This window comes from Erpetoichthys calabaricus, chromosome 11 (assembly GCF_900747795.2).
Source record: "Erpetoichthys calabaricus chromosome 11, fErpCal1.3, whole genome shotgun sequence".
NCBI lineage: Eukaryota > Metazoa > Chordata > Cladistia > Polypteriformes > Polypteridae > Erpetoichthys > Erpetoichthys calabaricus.
This window is the reverse complement of record NC_041404.2, coordinates 92,903,442-92,923,286: the sequence shown is the minus strand read 5'-3', so window position 1 is coordinate 92,923,286 and position 19,845 is coordinate 92,903,442. Positions and strand designations below refer to the sequence as shown.

General features: G+C 37.7%; 1 protein-coding gene across 2 annotated transcripts in view; it reads right to left on the bottom strand.

Moving 5' to 3' along the window:
• si:ch211-51c14.1 (protein kinase C and casein kinase substrate in neurons protein 3) overlaps positions 1–19,845 on the bottom strand; it is a 62,357-nt gene that overhangs the window by 24,092 nt on the left and 18,420 nt on the right. For both annotated transcript variants that reach the window (XM_028813619.2, XM_028813620.2), the window contains exons 3-6: positions 16,865–17,021; positions 16,324–16,559; positions 15,379–15,534; positions 10,313–10,488 (exon numbers count right to left, since the gene is read on the bottom strand). In XM_028813619.2, coding sequence (XP_028669452.1) covers positions 10,313–10,488; positions 15,379–15,534; positions 16,324–16,559; positions 16,865–17,021 — 725 coding nt within the window. The remainder of the gene's footprint in view (positions 1–10,312; positions 10,489–15,378; positions 15,535–16,323; positions 16,560–16,864; positions 17,022–19,845) is intronic.

Below are 19,845 nucleotides of genomic sequence, written 5' to 3'. Positions count from 1 at the left end.
TCTCCAACATTTAATTAGCATATGCATATCTGCAAATAATCTGGAAGGACTAGCAGAAGCTAATGTTTGAATTTCTGAACACAGGAGTGGAAAGTTAAGCCAATCTTAAGCCAATCATCTTTCATGGCATATTTCACCTTTAACCAAAAGGAGATTCTGAGTTATTGTAAAGATACAGTTTGACCTGATCAGGTTTTTATTTGAAATGTATTTCTATTTAATTAAGTTATATGTATTTGCTAATGAAGGGGTATTTCTTCTAAATTTGTACTGTTTTAATTTTTCCTCATCTTGGTTTGTTGATATCCTTTATATTATCCTCTTTATGGCTGTAATTTACTTTTTCTATGAGTAATTACTGTTCAGCCATTCATTTTCAGAACCTGCTTATTTTAGTGCAGAATTATGGTAGTATGATCAGCTGTGTTTTTTGTCTCTGTAGTGGACTGGCCTCAAACAATGAATGTGTGAGAGAATGTGCATGAGTCTGCAGGGTAATGAACTGTTATTTTGCTACTTTTATTAATATTAATAACTGCAATAGTTACAAATTACATTTAGGGCCAGGTGCATGTTACAGGGTCTCGGTTTCTGTATTTCTGAATCAGATTAAAATGGATAATGGCGTAATTAATCCATTTTCATAGATGCCTACTCCATTACAAAGTCAAAAAGCTCCACTGCCTTTCCCAGAAGCATCACATGTAAAATAGGATCAATTTCTTATTTGGTATACTGGTCCATCCCAGGACACATTTACACACTCACACTCACTCATACTGGGTCAACATGCATATCTTGGAACATTTAAGGAAAACCACTTGGAACAATATCATCCAGACCCTGAAACAGACACTTTAAGTCTCATACATAAATGAAGAAAGAATAAGCTACACACAAATGGCACCCATCTTGACTTGAACTAGGAAGAACTAAGAACACTACACTACATTATATTATATATGAATATTATCAATTGATTTATGCTCATAGCTTATAGCTCATTGCATCATAGAAAATAAAGACTGTGCATAACTTTTGAAACTTGCTTATTTATACACTTCATAAAAAGTTTTCAATAAAATATTAGGTATTAATCCAGTAACGATGAAGTGGATTTGAAATTATATGTTATTAGGCATACAATATCTCCTATAAATTTACTTGGTCAGTATAAAATTTGGCTTCATTTATATAAATGTAATTATTTGCAGATTTCTTGAGTATGTAAGTGCAATGCCAGATTATAATAATGAAGACTAGGATGCAAAGAAGTGTATTCAAAACTAGGCAATCAACTTTGGTTTGAAATCTGTGGAAAAGAGACTCATATAGTATTTTATTCCACTTTGCCTTCCATTGACAAGAGTAGGAAATAAGTATTGAATGCAGGAATAATCTGTACATACAATTGTGTTGATATTTCCTTAATTATTTTATTTGGCTTTAATATTTGTATTAATTTAAAATTTTATATTGCTTTTTATTAGTTTTGTTAATTAGTTTCTACTTTGTTTTTGAGGTGTTTGAACAATTTTTTATTTTAATATGTAATACAATAGTTCTGTATTTAGTGAATGGCATAATCTATTCTTGCATTCTACCTTGAGAGTTGTCACGGGGCTCCGTGCCTGTACACGGTGAGAAGCACTGTGCAAGAACAAAGTAGTTTCTACTATTGTAATAGCCATCCGGCTCTGTGAAGAGGATTACTTGTGTTCTATTTTGTGTATTGCATTTACTATATTTTTTGATACCCAACCTACCTGGAAGGGGTTCTTTCACTGAATTGCCTTTCCCAACATCTTTTCTATTACTTCCCTAGATGTTTTTTTTTTGTTTTTGTTTTTTGACGTATGGCTGTGTCTTCTAACAGAGTTAATTCTTGGGGGCCGTCATAATCAGCAGCACCAGTATTAGTCTAATAGCTATTTTCCTGGTTTTCCTGATTAGCCTGTTGCCAGTTGAAAGGAGGAATGCCAAGGCACTACCTGCATATGAACATTCACTCCTCAGGGCAGCTGGCACTGACCTGCTGTAAGAGTGGGAAGAGTGGGTAGGGGATTTGAGGAGAGAGCCTCTGAAAGATCACCTTACTCTTAGCCAGCAGCATGACCCCTGTCCTTTACTATTCTATCACTGATGTAGGAATTTTGTTTGTCAGCAGTTTCAGTAGCAGCTCTGGTGGTAGATTGGAAATAGTCTGCTGAAACTGCCTCCAGCTGGGAAACACTGGAAAGGCTTAATCTATAAGGTGTGGTAATGCTGGCTCATAACATGCCTACTTGCAGCATGTGATAGCCCTCTTCCTTTCTTCTGGTGACATTCAAGGCGTTATGCAAGGAACATAAAGCTGTGTGCTAAGCTTTTAATTAATGTCTGTTAAACGAGACCTAATCAAGCACTGTGACACCTGGACCATGTTGGATAAAATTGTGCCTACTTACTACTTTCAAATTGCAACACTTCATATTATTTGTCAGAGGGTTTAAACAAATTTGTAAAGATATACTAGCCATAACTACAGTTTTCTCATTTCAAATTTTGCATTATGTTTTCCATAAATATAAAAAAGTATATTTGTAAAGTCTGTGGTGGGTTGGAACCCTGCCCAGGATTGGTTCCTGCCTTGTGCCCTGTGTTGGCTGGGATTGGCTCCAGCAGACCCCCGTGACCCTGTGTTCGGATTCAGCGGGTTGGAAAATGGATGGATGGATGGATATTTGTAAAGTTCTAGTGAACGTTTACACTACATGTTTGTTGGAGTAAACATAGTCTGTTTTGCATTTCAAGCTTATTTCCTCTGTTGGGAAATCATGAAGCAAATCTCTCACCCACAGTCTTTTTTCGTATTGATAGTGTCACAATGGTTGCTTTTTTTGAAAGAGATTATGATGTGTTATTTTGAGTATAGATAGATAGATAGATAGATAGATAGATAGATAGATAGATAGATAGATAGATAGATAGATAGATAGATAGATAGATAGATAGATAGATAGATAGATAGATAGATAGATAGATAGATATGGTATGTTGATGTCATTAGAGTATTCAGAAATGATTCAATCATATTTGACTTTCAAAGCCTTTAGACTTCACACACACAATCTGGTAGCAAATAAAGAGATCTAGAATGTCACAGACATAAAGGAAGCTGAGCTTTTGTAATAATTTAAATATACTATGTATTACTCAAATACAGTACATAGAAAAAGTATTCACCTCCTTGGAAGTTTTCACATTTTATTGTTATACAACATTGAATCACAGTAAATTTAATTTGGCTTTTTTTCACACTGATCAACAGAAAAATACATTTTAATGTCAAAGTGAACATACTGTAGATCTCTGCTAAGTGGTTTTAAAATCATTAAAAATACAAAACACAAAATAATTGCCCAGCACAGATTCTACTATAGAATGTCCACAAGGCGGTGGGTGGCTAGTTGGCCAAGGTCTCTAGAACTGTGACTGCATCTGAGTTGGTCTTTGACTTTCTCTCTTATAATTGACCATGGGTCCACCATCCCCTTACTCCCCCAGTGTTACTGACTACAGTTTTTGTTTTCTTCTCTTCCACTGTTAACTGGCCAAATTACAATATTTAATTAGTCGACAGGTGTTGTTGGTCTGCATCTATGTCAGACAGTTTCAAACTACATTGTTTTCCAGTGTGCTTAAACAAATCTGTTTCTTTATGTGTACTTATTCTGTAATTAATAATTTGTAAAATTTAAAATTGCATTTTACATGAGAACATGTTACAGTGCTTGGCAACAAACTAAATTGAACTGAAAATAACTGATTGTACAAGTATTCACCTAATTTAATGTGACACACCTAAATCATCACTGGTGCAGCCAATCAGTTTTAAATGTCACATCATTAGTTAAATGGGTATCACCTGTTTGTTGTCAAGGGAATTCAATAAACCAGTATAAATGTACCTGTAACTGGAAGGGCCAACATGTGCTGACTTAGTATCATGGCCTATCCTACACAATCAAGACAAACAAAACTCCAAGTAACAAGGTGAAATGGTGATTGAAACGCACAAGTCAGAGAACGGATACAAGAAAATATCCAAGTGACTGAATATTGTTTGGACTACAGTTAAATCAATCATTTAGAAACGGAAACAGCATGGCATAGCTGTAAATCTGCTCTTCAAGAAGGAGATTACACATATACACAATCAAGAGACTTATTATAACTCTGAAGGAGTTACAAGCTTCAGTGGTAAGATCGGAGAGACTGTGAATACAGCAATCTGACACACAAAAAAAGAATAACACACATACACACAGAACATTTCATCTAGAATTTTCCAGAAGTCACACAGACCCTGAATTCAGCTGGAAGAAGGATTTATGGTCTGAAGAGACCAAAATTGAGTTTTGTGGCCATTACACTAAATATTTAGCATAAGTCAAACAATGCACATCATCAAAAATACATAATCCCCACCAATAAGAATGGAGTTGGGAGCATATTGCTGTGTGGACGTTTCTCTGCAGCAAGCCATGGAAGGTCTGTGAAGTAAGAGGTTGAAATTAATGCAGTAAAACCTGATGAGTCTGCAGGAAATCTGCACCTTAGGAAAAGATTTGTTTCTCAGCAAGACATTCACCCCAAGCATAAAGTCAAAACTACATAGGAATTATTTAAAAACTATATCTATCTGCATTTATAAAACGGTAAGTGCATGTGTATTCATTTGGTTGCTATGTCTCTGTCATTCCAACTGACAGCACATCACAAACATTTGTAGTAATAAAATGCATTATTACAAATGCTTGTGATGTGCCATATGTTGGAATAACAAATACAATGCATTTTTTACTACATGCATTACAAAATACATTTCAATAGATAGTTAACTACAAACATTAACACTAAGATCTATGTTGATTAGTTAGATTTCAATCAGTCTTAGTTGGGTAGCACAACTAGTATATATAGTATATATAGTATACTATATACACGATGTAGTATATATACGATGGCTGCAATGTCTGATGAACAAAGGTAAGATGAAGCACAAAGAAAGTGAGATGTAAGAGATTGTATATCCAATGAACTGAGGTTCTTAAATGAAAAATGCAATTGAAAAAGACACACTTACCATTGAACCATTGTGCCCATTTTAATAAACAGGCATTTCACTATGCTAGTTGGTAATGTCCTTGAGTGGCTGAGACAGATTCCAAGTCATATTATATGATATAATCTACTGTTAAATTCTGCTCTGTACTTGTAATATTTTTATTTTACTGTTATACTGTATTGAGGATTACTTGTGTTTTGTTCTGTATATTGTATTGTATTGACCCCCTTCTCTTTGACACCCACTGCACGCGCAACCTACCTGGAAAGGGGTCTCCCTTTGAACTGCCTTTCCCAAGATTTCTTCCATTTTTTTTCCCTACTAAGGTTTTTTTTTTGGGAGTTTTTCCTTGTTGTCTTAGAGAGTCAAAGCTGGGAGGACTGTCAAGAGGCTGGGCTTGTTAAAGCCCATCGTGGCACTTCTTGTGTGATTTTGGGCTATATAAAAATAAATTGTATTGTATTGTATAGTATCTCAGTCCAAATGAAATTTTTGTGGATGGAATTGAAAAGAGATTTTTCACTAATGATCATCATACAATCTGACAGAGCTGGAACAGTTTTATAAACAGCTGCTCTCTGCACATTCAACGTGGACCCAGGCCAGCTGAAAGAAGATCTATTGAACAGTATGTAACAGACAGCTGGAATTCTTACCTGGCCGGGATGCCTCCATAATGGAAGGACCGGGGGAATGAGCTTGCACAAGGCAATACCTCTCCCAGGTCAACAGAGGGCAGCCCCCCTGGGTTGCTACAGGGCTTAGAGCATGAAAGCTCAACTCTGTTGAGGCCCATGAACAGCACAAGGGGGTACATGGAGAATGGCCAAGCCCTCCTCTGCAGGGCTGCCACCACATGTGGAAGTGTGGCCAGAAAGAGATTAAGGAACACCTGGAGCACTTCCGGGTGCACTATAAAGGGAGCCACCTCACTCCATTCAGGGAACCAGAGACAAGGGTGGAGGACAAAGCTTGCAGGAGGAGGAGTGGAGGCAGACAAGAGACAGAAGTGAGAGAAAGGAAGAAAGAAGGACTGTGATTTGTGTTTTTGGTGCTTATTTTTATGTGCTACATAAGGTGGGAAATGAAACAAAAAATGCTTTCCACTCTTAATAAACACGTGTTATGTGCTGCACTTGGGCTCTGTGTTTGTTGTGTCCGAGGTTTGGGGAGCTGTACGCCCCTGGTGCCCACAGGCATCAACAGCCAAATCCACAATGTTCCTACTGATGTCCTTGTCGAAACCTAACCCAGAAAGCGGTACATCGACAAGCAAATAAAAAAAGTGACATGTATTCCAATCAGCTGTCAAGGTCAAGAGGCTAGCTTGGACATCGACACAAATTGATGAATATCCACAAGTCTGGTCTGCAATAGAAATTATATCTTGCAGTACTTCTTTATATTTTCTGCCCTGTGTGTGACAGTTAATACAAACTACCATCATTACACTAAAATTCCAATTACCCTTCATTCTCTCAGAATAGGGAACCAATGTAGGAACCAATTTAAGACAGAGAAGCTTTTATCTGTTGCACCTCTACATAACAATCACCTTTTTCCTCCCTTTCAAACATATACAATATTCAATGTCTACAAAATGTCCGGGATTAAAACACTTAGAGAACTGTACACGGATAATTTCTTTGCATTCTATGAACAATTACACTTCTAATACAACTTCTCATCAACACGATTCCTCCAATACTTTCAATCTAGAAATTGCTAAAACAGAATCTGCCCAATCTTCCTCACCTTCCATCTTGTTCTATTCCAGAAGAATTATTGATCAGTCTTGCAGACTTAGAGAGCATCTCTATAATTTATAAAAATATCTTGAAGTCCCTTCCTTTCAAAGACCCCAGAGTACATTGGGGAAAGGATCTCTCACTCATTTCACAAAAGGAGTAGAAGGCAGCCATGCACAGAATACACTCGAGCTCTATATGTGCAAAGCATTCAGTCATTCAACTTAAAAACTTTATCTTGTTTAAAGTTGTCCAAAATGTTTCCAGGGCAAAATTCAACCTGTGAACGTTACAATCTAGCTCCAGCCTCACTCGGCCACATGTTCTGGGGGTGCATCAAATTAACAACATTTTGGACGAAAAAATCTTTGCATGCCTAATTGACAGCCTTGCTGTCACAATCACTCCTAACCCATTAGAAGCTGTGTCTGGTGTACTTCCAGATGGCCTTAAAGTGGAGAAGGACAAACAAACTGTAATTTTCCTTACTACAATTCCAGCACGTAGACATATATTGCTCAACTGGAAGAATCTCACCCCACTACTCTTAAGTCAGTGGATAACCAATGTTCTATACTACTTCAAATTGGAAAAATCAAATTCTCACTTAAATGATCTGTTCAAAACTTTTTAAAAATATGGCAGGATCTAATCAATAACATTTTACAATAAGCTTCCATTTTGGGGAAAAGGATACCCTTCTTTTCTTGCTCCTTTCATAAAGTAGCTTCGGTTGCTGGCTCCCCTCTCTTTCTCTTGGGTGGGGGCCAAATTTTGCTTTGATTTGTTAAATTTGTTTTGACTGTAAGGAATGTTATCTGTTTCTGATTAAAATCAATAAAAATATATAAAAAAGAATCTAGCTTTCAAGATCTGCAAACAATTGTGTCTCGATGCTAACTGTCAGTGCTCTAGGTCATTAAATTCGACAGCTGTGGCCACTGCAAATATCATACACTACAAAGACCTATACCACAAGCTCAACACACTCAAAGGCACAAACATGATCTATCACATCAATACGACACACCACCAATGTGAAAAATAACAAAATCAAAGACCACCAAGTTCTGTGCAACACACCCACCATCATGAAAAGGTTGAGCGAACATTTCTCAAAAGCTTGTCACAAGGAAGTCCCATGCCCACTGATTCAAGCCACAGACCCACTCCCAAGACCAGTGCCGGCTGTCACCATTCAAGAAGTTGAGGATGCCATTGGAAAGATAAAGAATAGAAAAGCAATTGGCCTCAACAACATTCTAGCCAAAAGTGTTGAAGATGCTTCTGACAACAGTGTTCAATAGCAATGTTGAAAACAGCATTCGCCAAACAATCTGGTCAACATGCATCATTGTTCAAATTCAGAAGGGAACAGAGATGTGGAGAATGTTCAATTTATAGCCCCATCATTCCAATAGCACCATACAAGTTGATGGGTAAGACAAAACTACCCAGTTCAGGTCCCCTGGCTCGCTCATCTACACAGATGGTGACACTATACCAGACACCCAGACATGGGTCAGTGCTTATGGATCAAACAGTGACAATTCCTTCTATCTTAAGGCAAAGATCTGCAAAACAGTCTTCCGTCCAGTTGCCCTATATGGAGCAGAATGCTGGCCAGCGACGACAAAACACAGAGATATGCATGCTCCAGTGGATCCTTGGCCTGACTTGGCTTGATTGTGTCACCAAAGAGGATGCAAGCAAAATAACAGGAATAGAATTGAACACTAAATGCTCAAAGACCAGCTGTGTTGGAATAGACATGTTGTCAGAAGCGACAATCATACAGTGACAAAGACAGCACTATATCTAACCCCAAAAGTTAAATGTCTATACAGATGACCAAAAAAATGGTCATTAGTTTAAGAAGACATGCAGCAAGTGAAAAGTGGACACTGCCCTGTAAAATAGACTGGATCAGAAGAAATGATGACAGCCGTGCTCCAAAGCATACCCTGCACCTACAGTAAGCAGGATAAACACTAAAAAGTCATGATTCAATGCCATAACATATTAAAATGTGAAAACTTTTATTATCCTCAAAGGGGTGAATAGTTTTCTGTAGACACTGTATGACTTACTTTGTTTATAATATGAAATATGATTTCTTTACTATAATTAAAATTGACATAAAATAATTAAAATGAATAGGATTTAATGTAAAATGTTGCTATTAAGAGATTTCCCAAACCATCCATTATCGAGGTAGCTTAATCATGTTCAGGTATACAATTACTAATAATAAATTTAGATTTAAAATTAATACGAAAATAGCTAATAAATATAATATTAACTAGGAACTGTCTATGTTGAATTTTAATACTCTCCCCATACAGTATTTGCTTTAGTTTCTCTAAGTACTCTATTTTTCCTTCAACGTCACAAATACAGATGTGTTAAGTTAACTGGCAACTCTAAATTGGCCCCATATAAAGGAGTGTGCTTTGCAATGAACAGACTGGTGTTCTGTTCAGATTAGGTTCGTGCCTTGTACCTGATCCAGTCGGATTTTGCTCGGACATTCACAATCCTGTAAAGGACTGAGCAGGTTAGAAAAAACATGGTATAATGATTATTATTTCAAACAGTTATAAATGTAGAAAGTATAGGTTAAGTTTATGTCCATGCTGAAAAACAATAAAAACACTGTAAATCTAGGAGAACACAGTTTCAGCTGTACAGTCTTCATCAAGTGGTACCTAACCTTCTTTTCTATTTAATTTAATGTTGGAATAACTTTTACTTATTATTTTATTTAGAACATGTAAGCCAACACAGTCCTTCAGTAATTTCATGGTAGACATCAGATTTACAGTGGATTCAGCAAATATTCATTCCCCTTCACTTCTTACACATTTTACTATGTTTCAGCCTTGTGTCTTAATCATTTAAATTATTTTTTTCCACATTAAGCAGTACAGAGTGTTACTTGATGAGGGAAAATAATAAATTTAAGTGATTTTAGAACAAGGTTGAAACATAGAGAAGTATAAAAAAGAGAAGGGGTCAGAATACTTTCTAAACCCACTGTACTATTTATTGCTCACTTTTTATGAATAAGCAAGGAACTCATGGAGTCAGAATTGCACAAATTGTTACCAACTATTACATCAGGGGAGACTGTGTAAGAAACAATTATGATACAGGTAATTACTATTAGTATTAATTCATTTTTAAAGAAGCATTTAAGATATTTTAATGAACATTTTTTACTGCGTTGTATTTGTTAGAAGAATGTTTAAATGTACTAGAAAAGCAGAGAAGTTGTGTTTTTAACCATACACTGGTAGGGAAGGAAGATTCCAGTAGCCAAAAAGAGTTACTTATCCCACGACTTTGAAGATGTCAAGAAATACCTGTTTTATTGACTCCTGTGTTACTTAACCTCATAATAATTCTCACTTGAAATCAGAGTACAGGTGAAATATTTGGGCCAGTTCCAGACCTTTCATTGGTAGTCACATCCAGGTGGCTGTGAATTGAAAGGAACGCCTGCTTCAGGAAGCTGATCCTCTTCTGCTCCATCTCCTGACTTTTCTCGAATACTGTTTCCATCTCTTCCATGTACCGTGGGGCATAGCGGCTAACATCCTCCAGTACTTTCTCATAGCGGGCACGCATCTGTGTCACACAAAAGAGGGCCATATATTTTATCCCTATAAACATTAGACACAGTATGATTTTCTAAACCCTAACATCACTAAGTATATAATAAATTTGCTTTTTTATTATCTCCTCTCTTTTTATTACCTAAATTACTCATCTGGCACTTCATTATCCTTTACTGCCTATACCTCTAAGAGATATATTACTGACTTTCTATTTCATTTTACACCTGTTAAACTGTTTCTAGATCCACTGTGAGTGAAATCCCTCTTCCTAAATCTCCTTCCTCATATATTGCTCAGTCTTTACATCCTGGGAATAAGAGAAATCACAGCATGTTGATGATATCTGTACACTTGAGAGTAACTTTTGCTTCGTAGAGGACATGACAAGAACACACCCAACTACTTCACAAGTTAAAGGTGATAATCACCAAGTCCATCATGAAGTCATGGTCAAACTAGAGTATTATAATTAAAAATGTGAGGCTATATGTCTGACAGTAAAAGCCTGACTGACACCAGACCTCACAGCATGAAGATTGTCCAAAGTACACCAACAATTGTACATCTGAATGGCTGAAACAGAAAAGAGACAAAGTCCTTGAATTGCCGAATTAAAGTCCAAACCACAACTTAATTGAAATGCTGTGGAGGAATCTTAAGAAAGCTAAGAAAAATCTGTGCTGATCTCATGGTCTTCCCACTAAACAAACTTTAAAAATGAAAAATTCTGCCTGTAGGGACAAGATACAGTATGTATAAGACACTACAGCCAGATATCTCTTCTGCTCAAACGATAGCACTAGAATAATTTTTCTGGAATGTTAATAAGCTTTTTGTGGCAATCGCTGCCTGCAACTCTCTTCAGAATCTGCCCATAAAGATTCATTGGACCTAGCCTCCAAGCTACAGAGTTTACCTTTAGCCTACAGTTTAGCATATCTTAGGTGTCATTATATGTGTTCTCTTTTACATAACTGTCATATTTTTTTTTTTACTTATTCCTTCCATAAAGTTAATAGTCCTGAAAAAAGTATTTTGTTTAAAGGTTCCCTACGAAAGGCCAGATATAATGAAAGTCATAATGTGGGTCTGGCTACTTAGATTTTACATTTAGTTTTGAATTTTTTTGTTTAGTAGATGCTTTCATCCAAGCCAACTTGCAGAAGTGGTCAATATTTTTGAGTAAACAGCGGTCTGGGGGACTGTTTGAAAACCAATGTAACAGAACAAAGTTACAAACTTGATCATTACAAGTGAAAAGCTCAGAACAGAAAACAAGCTAATTACAAATCCTAGGTTACAATAACCTAAAGACTAATATATAGACAGAAATTCACAAGGGAGTATTCATACACTTCTTAAAGATGGTAAGGGAGTTCGAATTTTGAATGGAAGTAGGCAGCTCATTCCACCAGCCTGGAGCTACACATGGAAAGAGCCTGGACTGACATTTGATACCACACAAAGGCACAATTCAACAAAAGACCTGGCTGATCAAGAAGGACTGACCATATGACCTCAGAATTTTCTCCACACACACATATATACTGCTCAAAAAATTAAAGGAACACTTTTTAATCAGAGCATAGCATCAAGTCAATTAAACATCTGGAATATTGATCTGGTCAGTTAAGTAGCAGAGGGGGCTGTTAATCAGTTTCAGCTGCTTTGGTGTTAATGAAATTATCAACAGGTGCACTAGTGGGGCAACAAAGAAATGACCCCCAAAACAGGAATGGTTTAAAAGGTGGAGGCCACTGACATTTTTCCCTCTTCATCTTTCCTTACTTTTTTTTCACTAGTTTTGCATTTGGCTATGGTCAGTGTCACTACTGGTAGCAAGAGGCGATACCTGGACCCTACAGAAGTTGCACAGGTAGTCCAACTTCTCCAGGATGGCACATCAATACGTCCCATTGCCAGAAAGTTTGTTGTGTCTCCCAGCACAGTCTCAATGACATGGAGGAGATTCAAGGAGACAGGCAGTTACTCTAGGAGAGCTGGACAGGGCCGTAGAAGGTCCTTAACCCATCAGCAGGACCGGTATCTGCTCCTTTGGGCAAGGAGGAACAGGATGAGCACTGCCAGGGCCCTACAAAATGACCTCCAGCAGGCCACTGGTGTGAATGTCTCTGACCAAACAATCAGAAACAGACTTCATGAGGGTGGCCTGAGGGCCCAACGTTGATACCATTGACTGGCCCCACGCTCTCCTGACCTAAATCCAATAGAATACCTCTGGGACATTATATTTCGGTCCATCCGATGCCACCAGGTTGTACCTCAGACTGTCCATGAGCTCAGTGATGCCTTGGTCCAGATCTGGGAGGAGAATGCCCCAGAACAACATCCGTCGTCTCATTAGGAGCATGCCCTGACATTGTCAGGCATTCATACAAGTACATGGGGGCAATACAAACTACTGAGTATGATTCTGAGTTGCCGCCATGAAATTTCAGAAAAATGGACTAGCTTTCCACATGATTTTTTCACTTTGATTTTCAGGGTGTCTTTGAATTCAGCCCTCTGTAGGTTGATAATTTTCATTTCCATCAAATGATGTGCATGTTATTGGAGATCCTATAGCAAGGATAGAAGGATGAGGCACTCCCTCCAACTAATATCCTTAAACATATCACACATTTACATGACAGAGTCACAAAAATTCTGCATATCTTTAAAGAAAAAATGATGCATTCACAAGAAGTACAGGGTCAGCCCTCCATGAGTTCTATCCCAGGGAATAAGTCACGTTTCTTATTCCTACCACTCATTCTAAATTATTTGCCCATTAGCAAGGACCCTATGAGATAAAAGAGAGGAAAGGACTGGTAGACAATCTGGTGAAACAACCAAATTGTTGACTTCCCAAGTGTGTTTATCACATCAATTTTCTGAAATCATTGAGGGAATGGGAACCAGATCCTTACTCCAGACAGCTATGCTCCCTCTTTGTCCATAAGGATTTATTAAACTTTGGGCCTAATTTGATGTCCTAACAATGTCTGGAGCTTGAAGCAGCCATTCAGACAATCCTGAAGGTAGTGGATGAGAAGTCAAGCAGGACCTCACTGATTGCACATAACATTGTTACCAACACTGGAGTGGTTGTCAGGGAATAGCAATACAAACTCCCGGCAGCAAAAATAGAGGAAGTGGAGCTTGAGATCAGACAAATGTTAGATCAGGGCGTTATGAAGTAAAGTTTTTTCCCTGGTCTAGTTCTATCAGAAGCTGGCATTTTTGCAATGATATTTTCAGGTTTAATCATGTTTTCTGATGTGATGCCTACCCAATTATGCAAGTGGATGAGCTCTTCGAACGGCTCAGGAAAGCATGATTCTTGACTACACTTGACATAACTAAAGGGTACTAGCAGATTTCTTTAATGCAGTCTGCAAAGGAAAAAAAAGGTGTACAGTAGTACCACTAGCAGGAACTGGCAGTATTGTGTTCTCCTATTTGGTTTGAAAGGGGCACCAGCCACCTTCCAACATCTGGTGGATAATGTGGTATGGCCCCCACAATTCCTATAGTGCCACCTACCTGGATGATGTGGTCAGCAATTCTGGCATATGGCAGGTACACGTGCCGCATGTTCAAACAGTCCTCACACTTTTCGAAGACTGGCTCCGGAAAAATCCAAAAAAAGTTACTTTGGGCTAACACAGGCCCAATATTTAGGCTACATGGTTGGGAAACGATTGTTCAACCACAGTGCTGTAAAGTCTCTAGTGTCTTGCATTGGTATATATATATATATATATATATATATATATATATATATATATATATATATATATATATATATATATATATATATATATATACTAGCCTACCCCCGGGGCTTTGCCAGCCTAGTAGTGAAACAGGACAAACTTTAAAAATCAATAAACAAACAGATATCGCTAGCTAAGTGGAGGCAAGACATGGCGAGAGATACAGCAATTCGAACGAAGGCTGGTGCATGAGTGTGGAGGGCTCCGTCCAGCACTCCACTCCTGACGTCACACTTCCCCCTCCCCCTCAGCCCACAGCCTCTGTCTCGGATTAGTGCGAATATATTGCTCCTGCAAGTGAACTATGCTACTTAGCGCATTGAGAGAGTTCGCAAAATCAACTGGAATGTTGAAGCAAGTTATAGTAAAAAACCTAATCTAAATGCGTTAAGTAGTTCTATATATGTGGTGGTGGTGTTAATTTTGACGTTTGCCACTAACTGTGTGTACTAGACTGCCTTCTGCATTATTTGGCCAAGCAGCTGCCTTGGGGAAAGGTCTGTAAGGTCAGTGTCATTTTTTCCTTGAGCCCCTGTTACCATCTTCGTCGATTTTGTGATGGCAGAATAACATGTTTGCAATGTTTTGTTTCCTTTTGGGGAAAACAGCAGCAGAAGCTGTCACGATGCTTCGAGGGGCTTTCAAAGAAGAAGCTTTGAGCCAGGCAATTGTTTTTACCTTTTATATATAAGGTGTTGACCCACTGAAACATTCTGTAGGCAATAATCAAGGTTTTGAACTTAATACATGCCGTAACAGGAAGCCATATCAAAAAAAAGTAGGAAAAGATGCAGGTCAAATACAGACAAATATTCAGTACCATGGACACAGTAACATTTAGAGAGAGTGGTTGATGACATTTATGTGCACTGGTGTCAACAAGCTTACACTATAATGTCACTTAGGAGCCACTTTACTTAGTGTTACTCTGCTAGATCTGTGTGACATATTGGGCATGATTTGCTCAGTAATATACAGGACTTGAATGCAACACTATCACACGTAAAAGCAGATATTTTAATCTTCATCTACAGTATGTTCTATCAACAAAATCACAAATACTGATTTAAGCCTTCATTTGGGACATACTTAAAAATATCATGCCACCAATTTTGACTTGCCTTCAAAGACTCTTGGCTACAGTGTTCCCGTTCCTCTTGGATCTTCTTTTGCTTCTCAATAGAGACATCTGGGTTCCCCTTGGCATGATTTTCACGCATAGAAGCTTGGTGCTCACGACGACTGGCCTTGTGAAATGCTGAACGGGCTTTTTCCAGCTGAACAACATGAAAGAAACAGAAAATACTGTACATCACTGGATTTTTATGCACCTATTTAAAGTACTGTATTTGGAGTTACTTGTTTTATAAAATGTTATTTTCTGAGGCTTATTAAGAATCATATACTAAAAGAATTAAAGTCAGTTAATTTATTCTTACCATTAGACAAGCTCAGTGTTTTGTATCTATTTATAAATACATTTACATTTTAAAATATAAGGAGAAGTACCATGGAAATAATACAGAAAAAATACAGGCACAAATTTGTATAATATTTTCAAGGTTCTTCAGGTGCTTGTAGCCCGTTATAGCTCATAAAGTAAGTAAAGTGATTGAAGGTAACTATGTTGCAAGTTCAGAGCAAATGTAGTAAAAAAAAACAAAAAAAAACACAAAGTAACATTGAAAAACATATATTGTATATAGCATCTGTTTATTTATTTAGATGTAATCTTGTTTTTAACTGTAATAATATATGTAAGTAAAAATGTAGAGTACATTAAGCTAAGACCCACAGTTCTTTGGCATAGTCATAATTTCATTGAGCTGAACCAGCTGACCATTCATTCCCTTACTGGGCATTCTAAAATATCATAAGGATCAAGGTACTGTATACTATTCCAATAAAATTCATATAGTGGTGCAATACTGGGTCTGGCAATAGTAATGTCATTGCCTCCATCATAGCTATGATGACTAACTTGGTCAATGTAGTGACCCTACATTCTGCTATAAACTCTAATTTGCAAACCCATTTCCATCAACCTCAATAAACCACTACCTTACCTTCTTCAATTTCTTGGCCCAGGGCTTCTGAGCACGTGCAAAGCCAGCCTCCACATCATGTGACTCACGGAAACCACCAAACAACTTTCGGTGAAACATCTCCCTCTGCCAAGTGCGCACACGGTCTCCATCCTCTGATACAAGTGAGCGACAGATAGAGCCATGCAGCACAGCCAGCTTGTCAGCTGCAGTGAAAAAACATTGCCAGGCACGAAGGAGAGAGCCATACAAGGGACCTGGTGGGTGGGGACAAAAAGAAAAAGAGAACAAGAAGAGTTCAAGGAGGTGGCAGGACAAGATGCATGGGGTTGTGTGACTATTGAAGAGAAAGAAACACACAGCAAAAAGCACCTACAAGAGAAAACACTGTCATCTCTGCATTTGCATGGCAATAGTCTTGGTCTGTTGTTCTTGCTCCTATCTCTTAGGCGCTAGGCTATTTGTAATTTCTTTACTTTTTATGATCCAACTTTTGCATTGCCCTACATCCTCTCTCAAAACCATAAAAATAACTCTGAAAGCACAATACTTAAATGCTCACTGGAATCCACCAGAGGTCTCCACTTCGATGTCCATTCACTTAACTGCTGGGCATACTGCCTCTCAATTTTTGCCCGATCCTGGAAGCAGGCAATGACTTCATTGCAGGTGTGGTAAGCATCATCAAACCGCTTCACCGTGACCTGGTAGTTACCGGGCTAAAAGACATAAAAATATGATCACTAGTATTCTCTGTGATATAGTATTTCATTGAGCGTTCCAAAGTATACTCTTAAATGTACATATAACTGTCATAAACTACAAATGCATGACAGAGAAAAACACAACATACATAAAACCAAACTGTTATAATTTATGAGTATATATAGCACTTTCATAATGAAAATCTTAAAAAAATACAGTAACAAATGTGTAGAAAAAATCTATATATATAAAATCCCTATGTGTGTCCAGGTGTCCGTGTGTGGGTGTCTTCTGGTGAAGTGCGCATGCGCGGGGCACGGTGTGATGCGCGATATTACTGTCAGAGAAAGTTAGAGGCATTTTACGGAAATACAAACCAGTATTACTGCGAGAGGAAATTAAAGGTACACAATACAGTGACGCATATTACAGCCACATACAAGCCAGTATTAATGTCAGAGGAGATTAAAGGCATATTACCGATGCGCACGCCTGTATTACCGCCAGAGAAAATTAAAGGTATATTACAGACGTACAAGCCAGCGGACGTACAAGACGGTATCCTTCAATAAGGGCGCACACAAAAAGGCGAGCCTCAAAAGGGCGACCTCAATTGGGCGCAGCGAATAAAGGCGCGCATAATATAAGGATCTGCACCTTTGTTGCTCTTCACATATTCCAGAGCCATTTGAACTAAATTATCTACGAACGCCTACATTCGCCGCGCTCAATTGAGGTTGCCCTTTTGAAGCTCGCCTTTTTGTTCGCACCCTTATTGAATAGAGCCGTACAAGACAGTATTACTGTCACAGAAAATTAAAGACACACAATACACGGCGGCAGCCCACGAAGAACGGTCAGTTCAGCAAGTAAACATCAACAAAAGAATGGCTGAAAGAAAGAAAAATACGACCAACAAAAAGAATGATGTCAAAGTCCCTTGCCATTTAATATAGACTGTTCCTACTAATGTTTATGCACTACTGTTCTAGCGCCGTTATTGTAACGGGCTAAATGACTAGTATAATATAAAAATATTTTTGAGACAAATTTATTTTATGCTCACATGAAACCTTTAACTTTGCTACCATTCTTTTTTTTATTTCATTGACATAATAAAACTGGACAGGCAGGCTCAGGAAAGCAATAAATCCCTGAGCCAAATTTTAACAGAAAAATTTATATAATCATCTTGTGTGTTTTTGTTCATCAAAAAGCAGAATTCCTTTAACATATAGTAATAATTTCTGCTAATCTAATCTATATGGGAATTCTCTGTTCCTATAACTTCACACTGTCAGCCATACACCTTCTGAAACCATATTTGCCCATTACAGAGTTCTGAGAGGGGGAAGAATCTAGGCAGGTAGCCCAGGGTGCAAAGCATGAATTGGCCATGGAAGAGACACCAGAGTAAACCAGGGAACAGTCAAAAATGGGCACATTCATGACACATTAGAGTCATCAATTAGCATGTGCCTGTACCTTTTAAAACCCTAAGCATGCACACTCTCTGTGAATGGTACTCATGGCCATTGATCAATGGACAATTTGTATATGATTGATCACACGGCCCATTGTTAGTTAATGGTGCTAGTTTTGGTCATTATGCAAAGGTACTGTTTATAAAGTTGGAGAAACCTGCAGTCAACTGAGACTGAGTAAGTCACTTGGATGAGTGATGTAACGTATCTCCCTGGAAAATAACTATGTCCAGATGAACCAAATTAACTTTCTAGAATTTATATACTATATATATATTAAAAATAGCAGTGACCCTTGCACTGACCCTTGTTGAACAACACTCTTAACATCAGCCAATTCTGATAGGGTTCTACCCTCTGAGCCAATTCTGCACCCATCTACAAACATCACCCTGAAGTCCCACTTCTTTTTGTTTGGTGCTCAGCCTGTCATGTGGCACCTTATCAAATGCTTTCTTGTCAAGATAAATAATATCATATGCTCCACTTTGATCATATCCTTTTGTTTCTTCCTCACAGAATTCTAGCATGTTGGTAAAACATGACCTCCCTTTTTTGAATCCATGATGACTGTTCTTGCCATGTGTTGCTCAATCTATCCTTAATAATTCCTTCCATTAATTTTCTTGTGATGCACATTAAGTATACTGGTGTATAGTTAGTTGAATCTGCCCATTCACCTATTTTATATAATGGGATAATATTTGCCATTTTCCAGTCCTTTGTAATTTCCCCACTAGGCAGTGACTTCCTAAAAATATATGTCAGGGATTTATATATGTACTCGCTAAACTCCTTAAGAACTCAAGGGTAAATATTATCTGGTCCTGGTGATTTCTTTGATTTCAGCCTATTTAATCTAAGCAGTACTTCTCCCTCTATAATTTCCAAATCACTCAGTACCTCCTTAGTAGTTCCTTTTACCATTGGGAGGTTATCTACTTCCTCACATGTGAAGACATCAAAGAAATGTGAGTTCAGAGCATCTGCTGTTTCACTGTCTGTATTTTATTTAATTCCCCTATACTATTCCTTATGTACTTCACCTCCTCCTTGTCTGTTCTTTTACTACTAAAATACTGAAAGAATCTTGTTGGGTAATCTATTGCGTTATCTGCTATATCCCTCTCTAACTGCTTTTTAGCCTCTCTAATATTCTTGTTAATGGTTGACATCATGCAATCAAATGCCCTACAATTCACATTGGAGTTATTAATTTTAAAAGACTTCTATAGCTCCTTTGCAGCTTCTTTATTAACTGTTTATTAACCCACTGCAAATTTTTTTCTGTTTAATTTCCTGTCCTGCATTACATGTAAAACATTTTTAAACTTGTTGCATTACTCCTCGACTG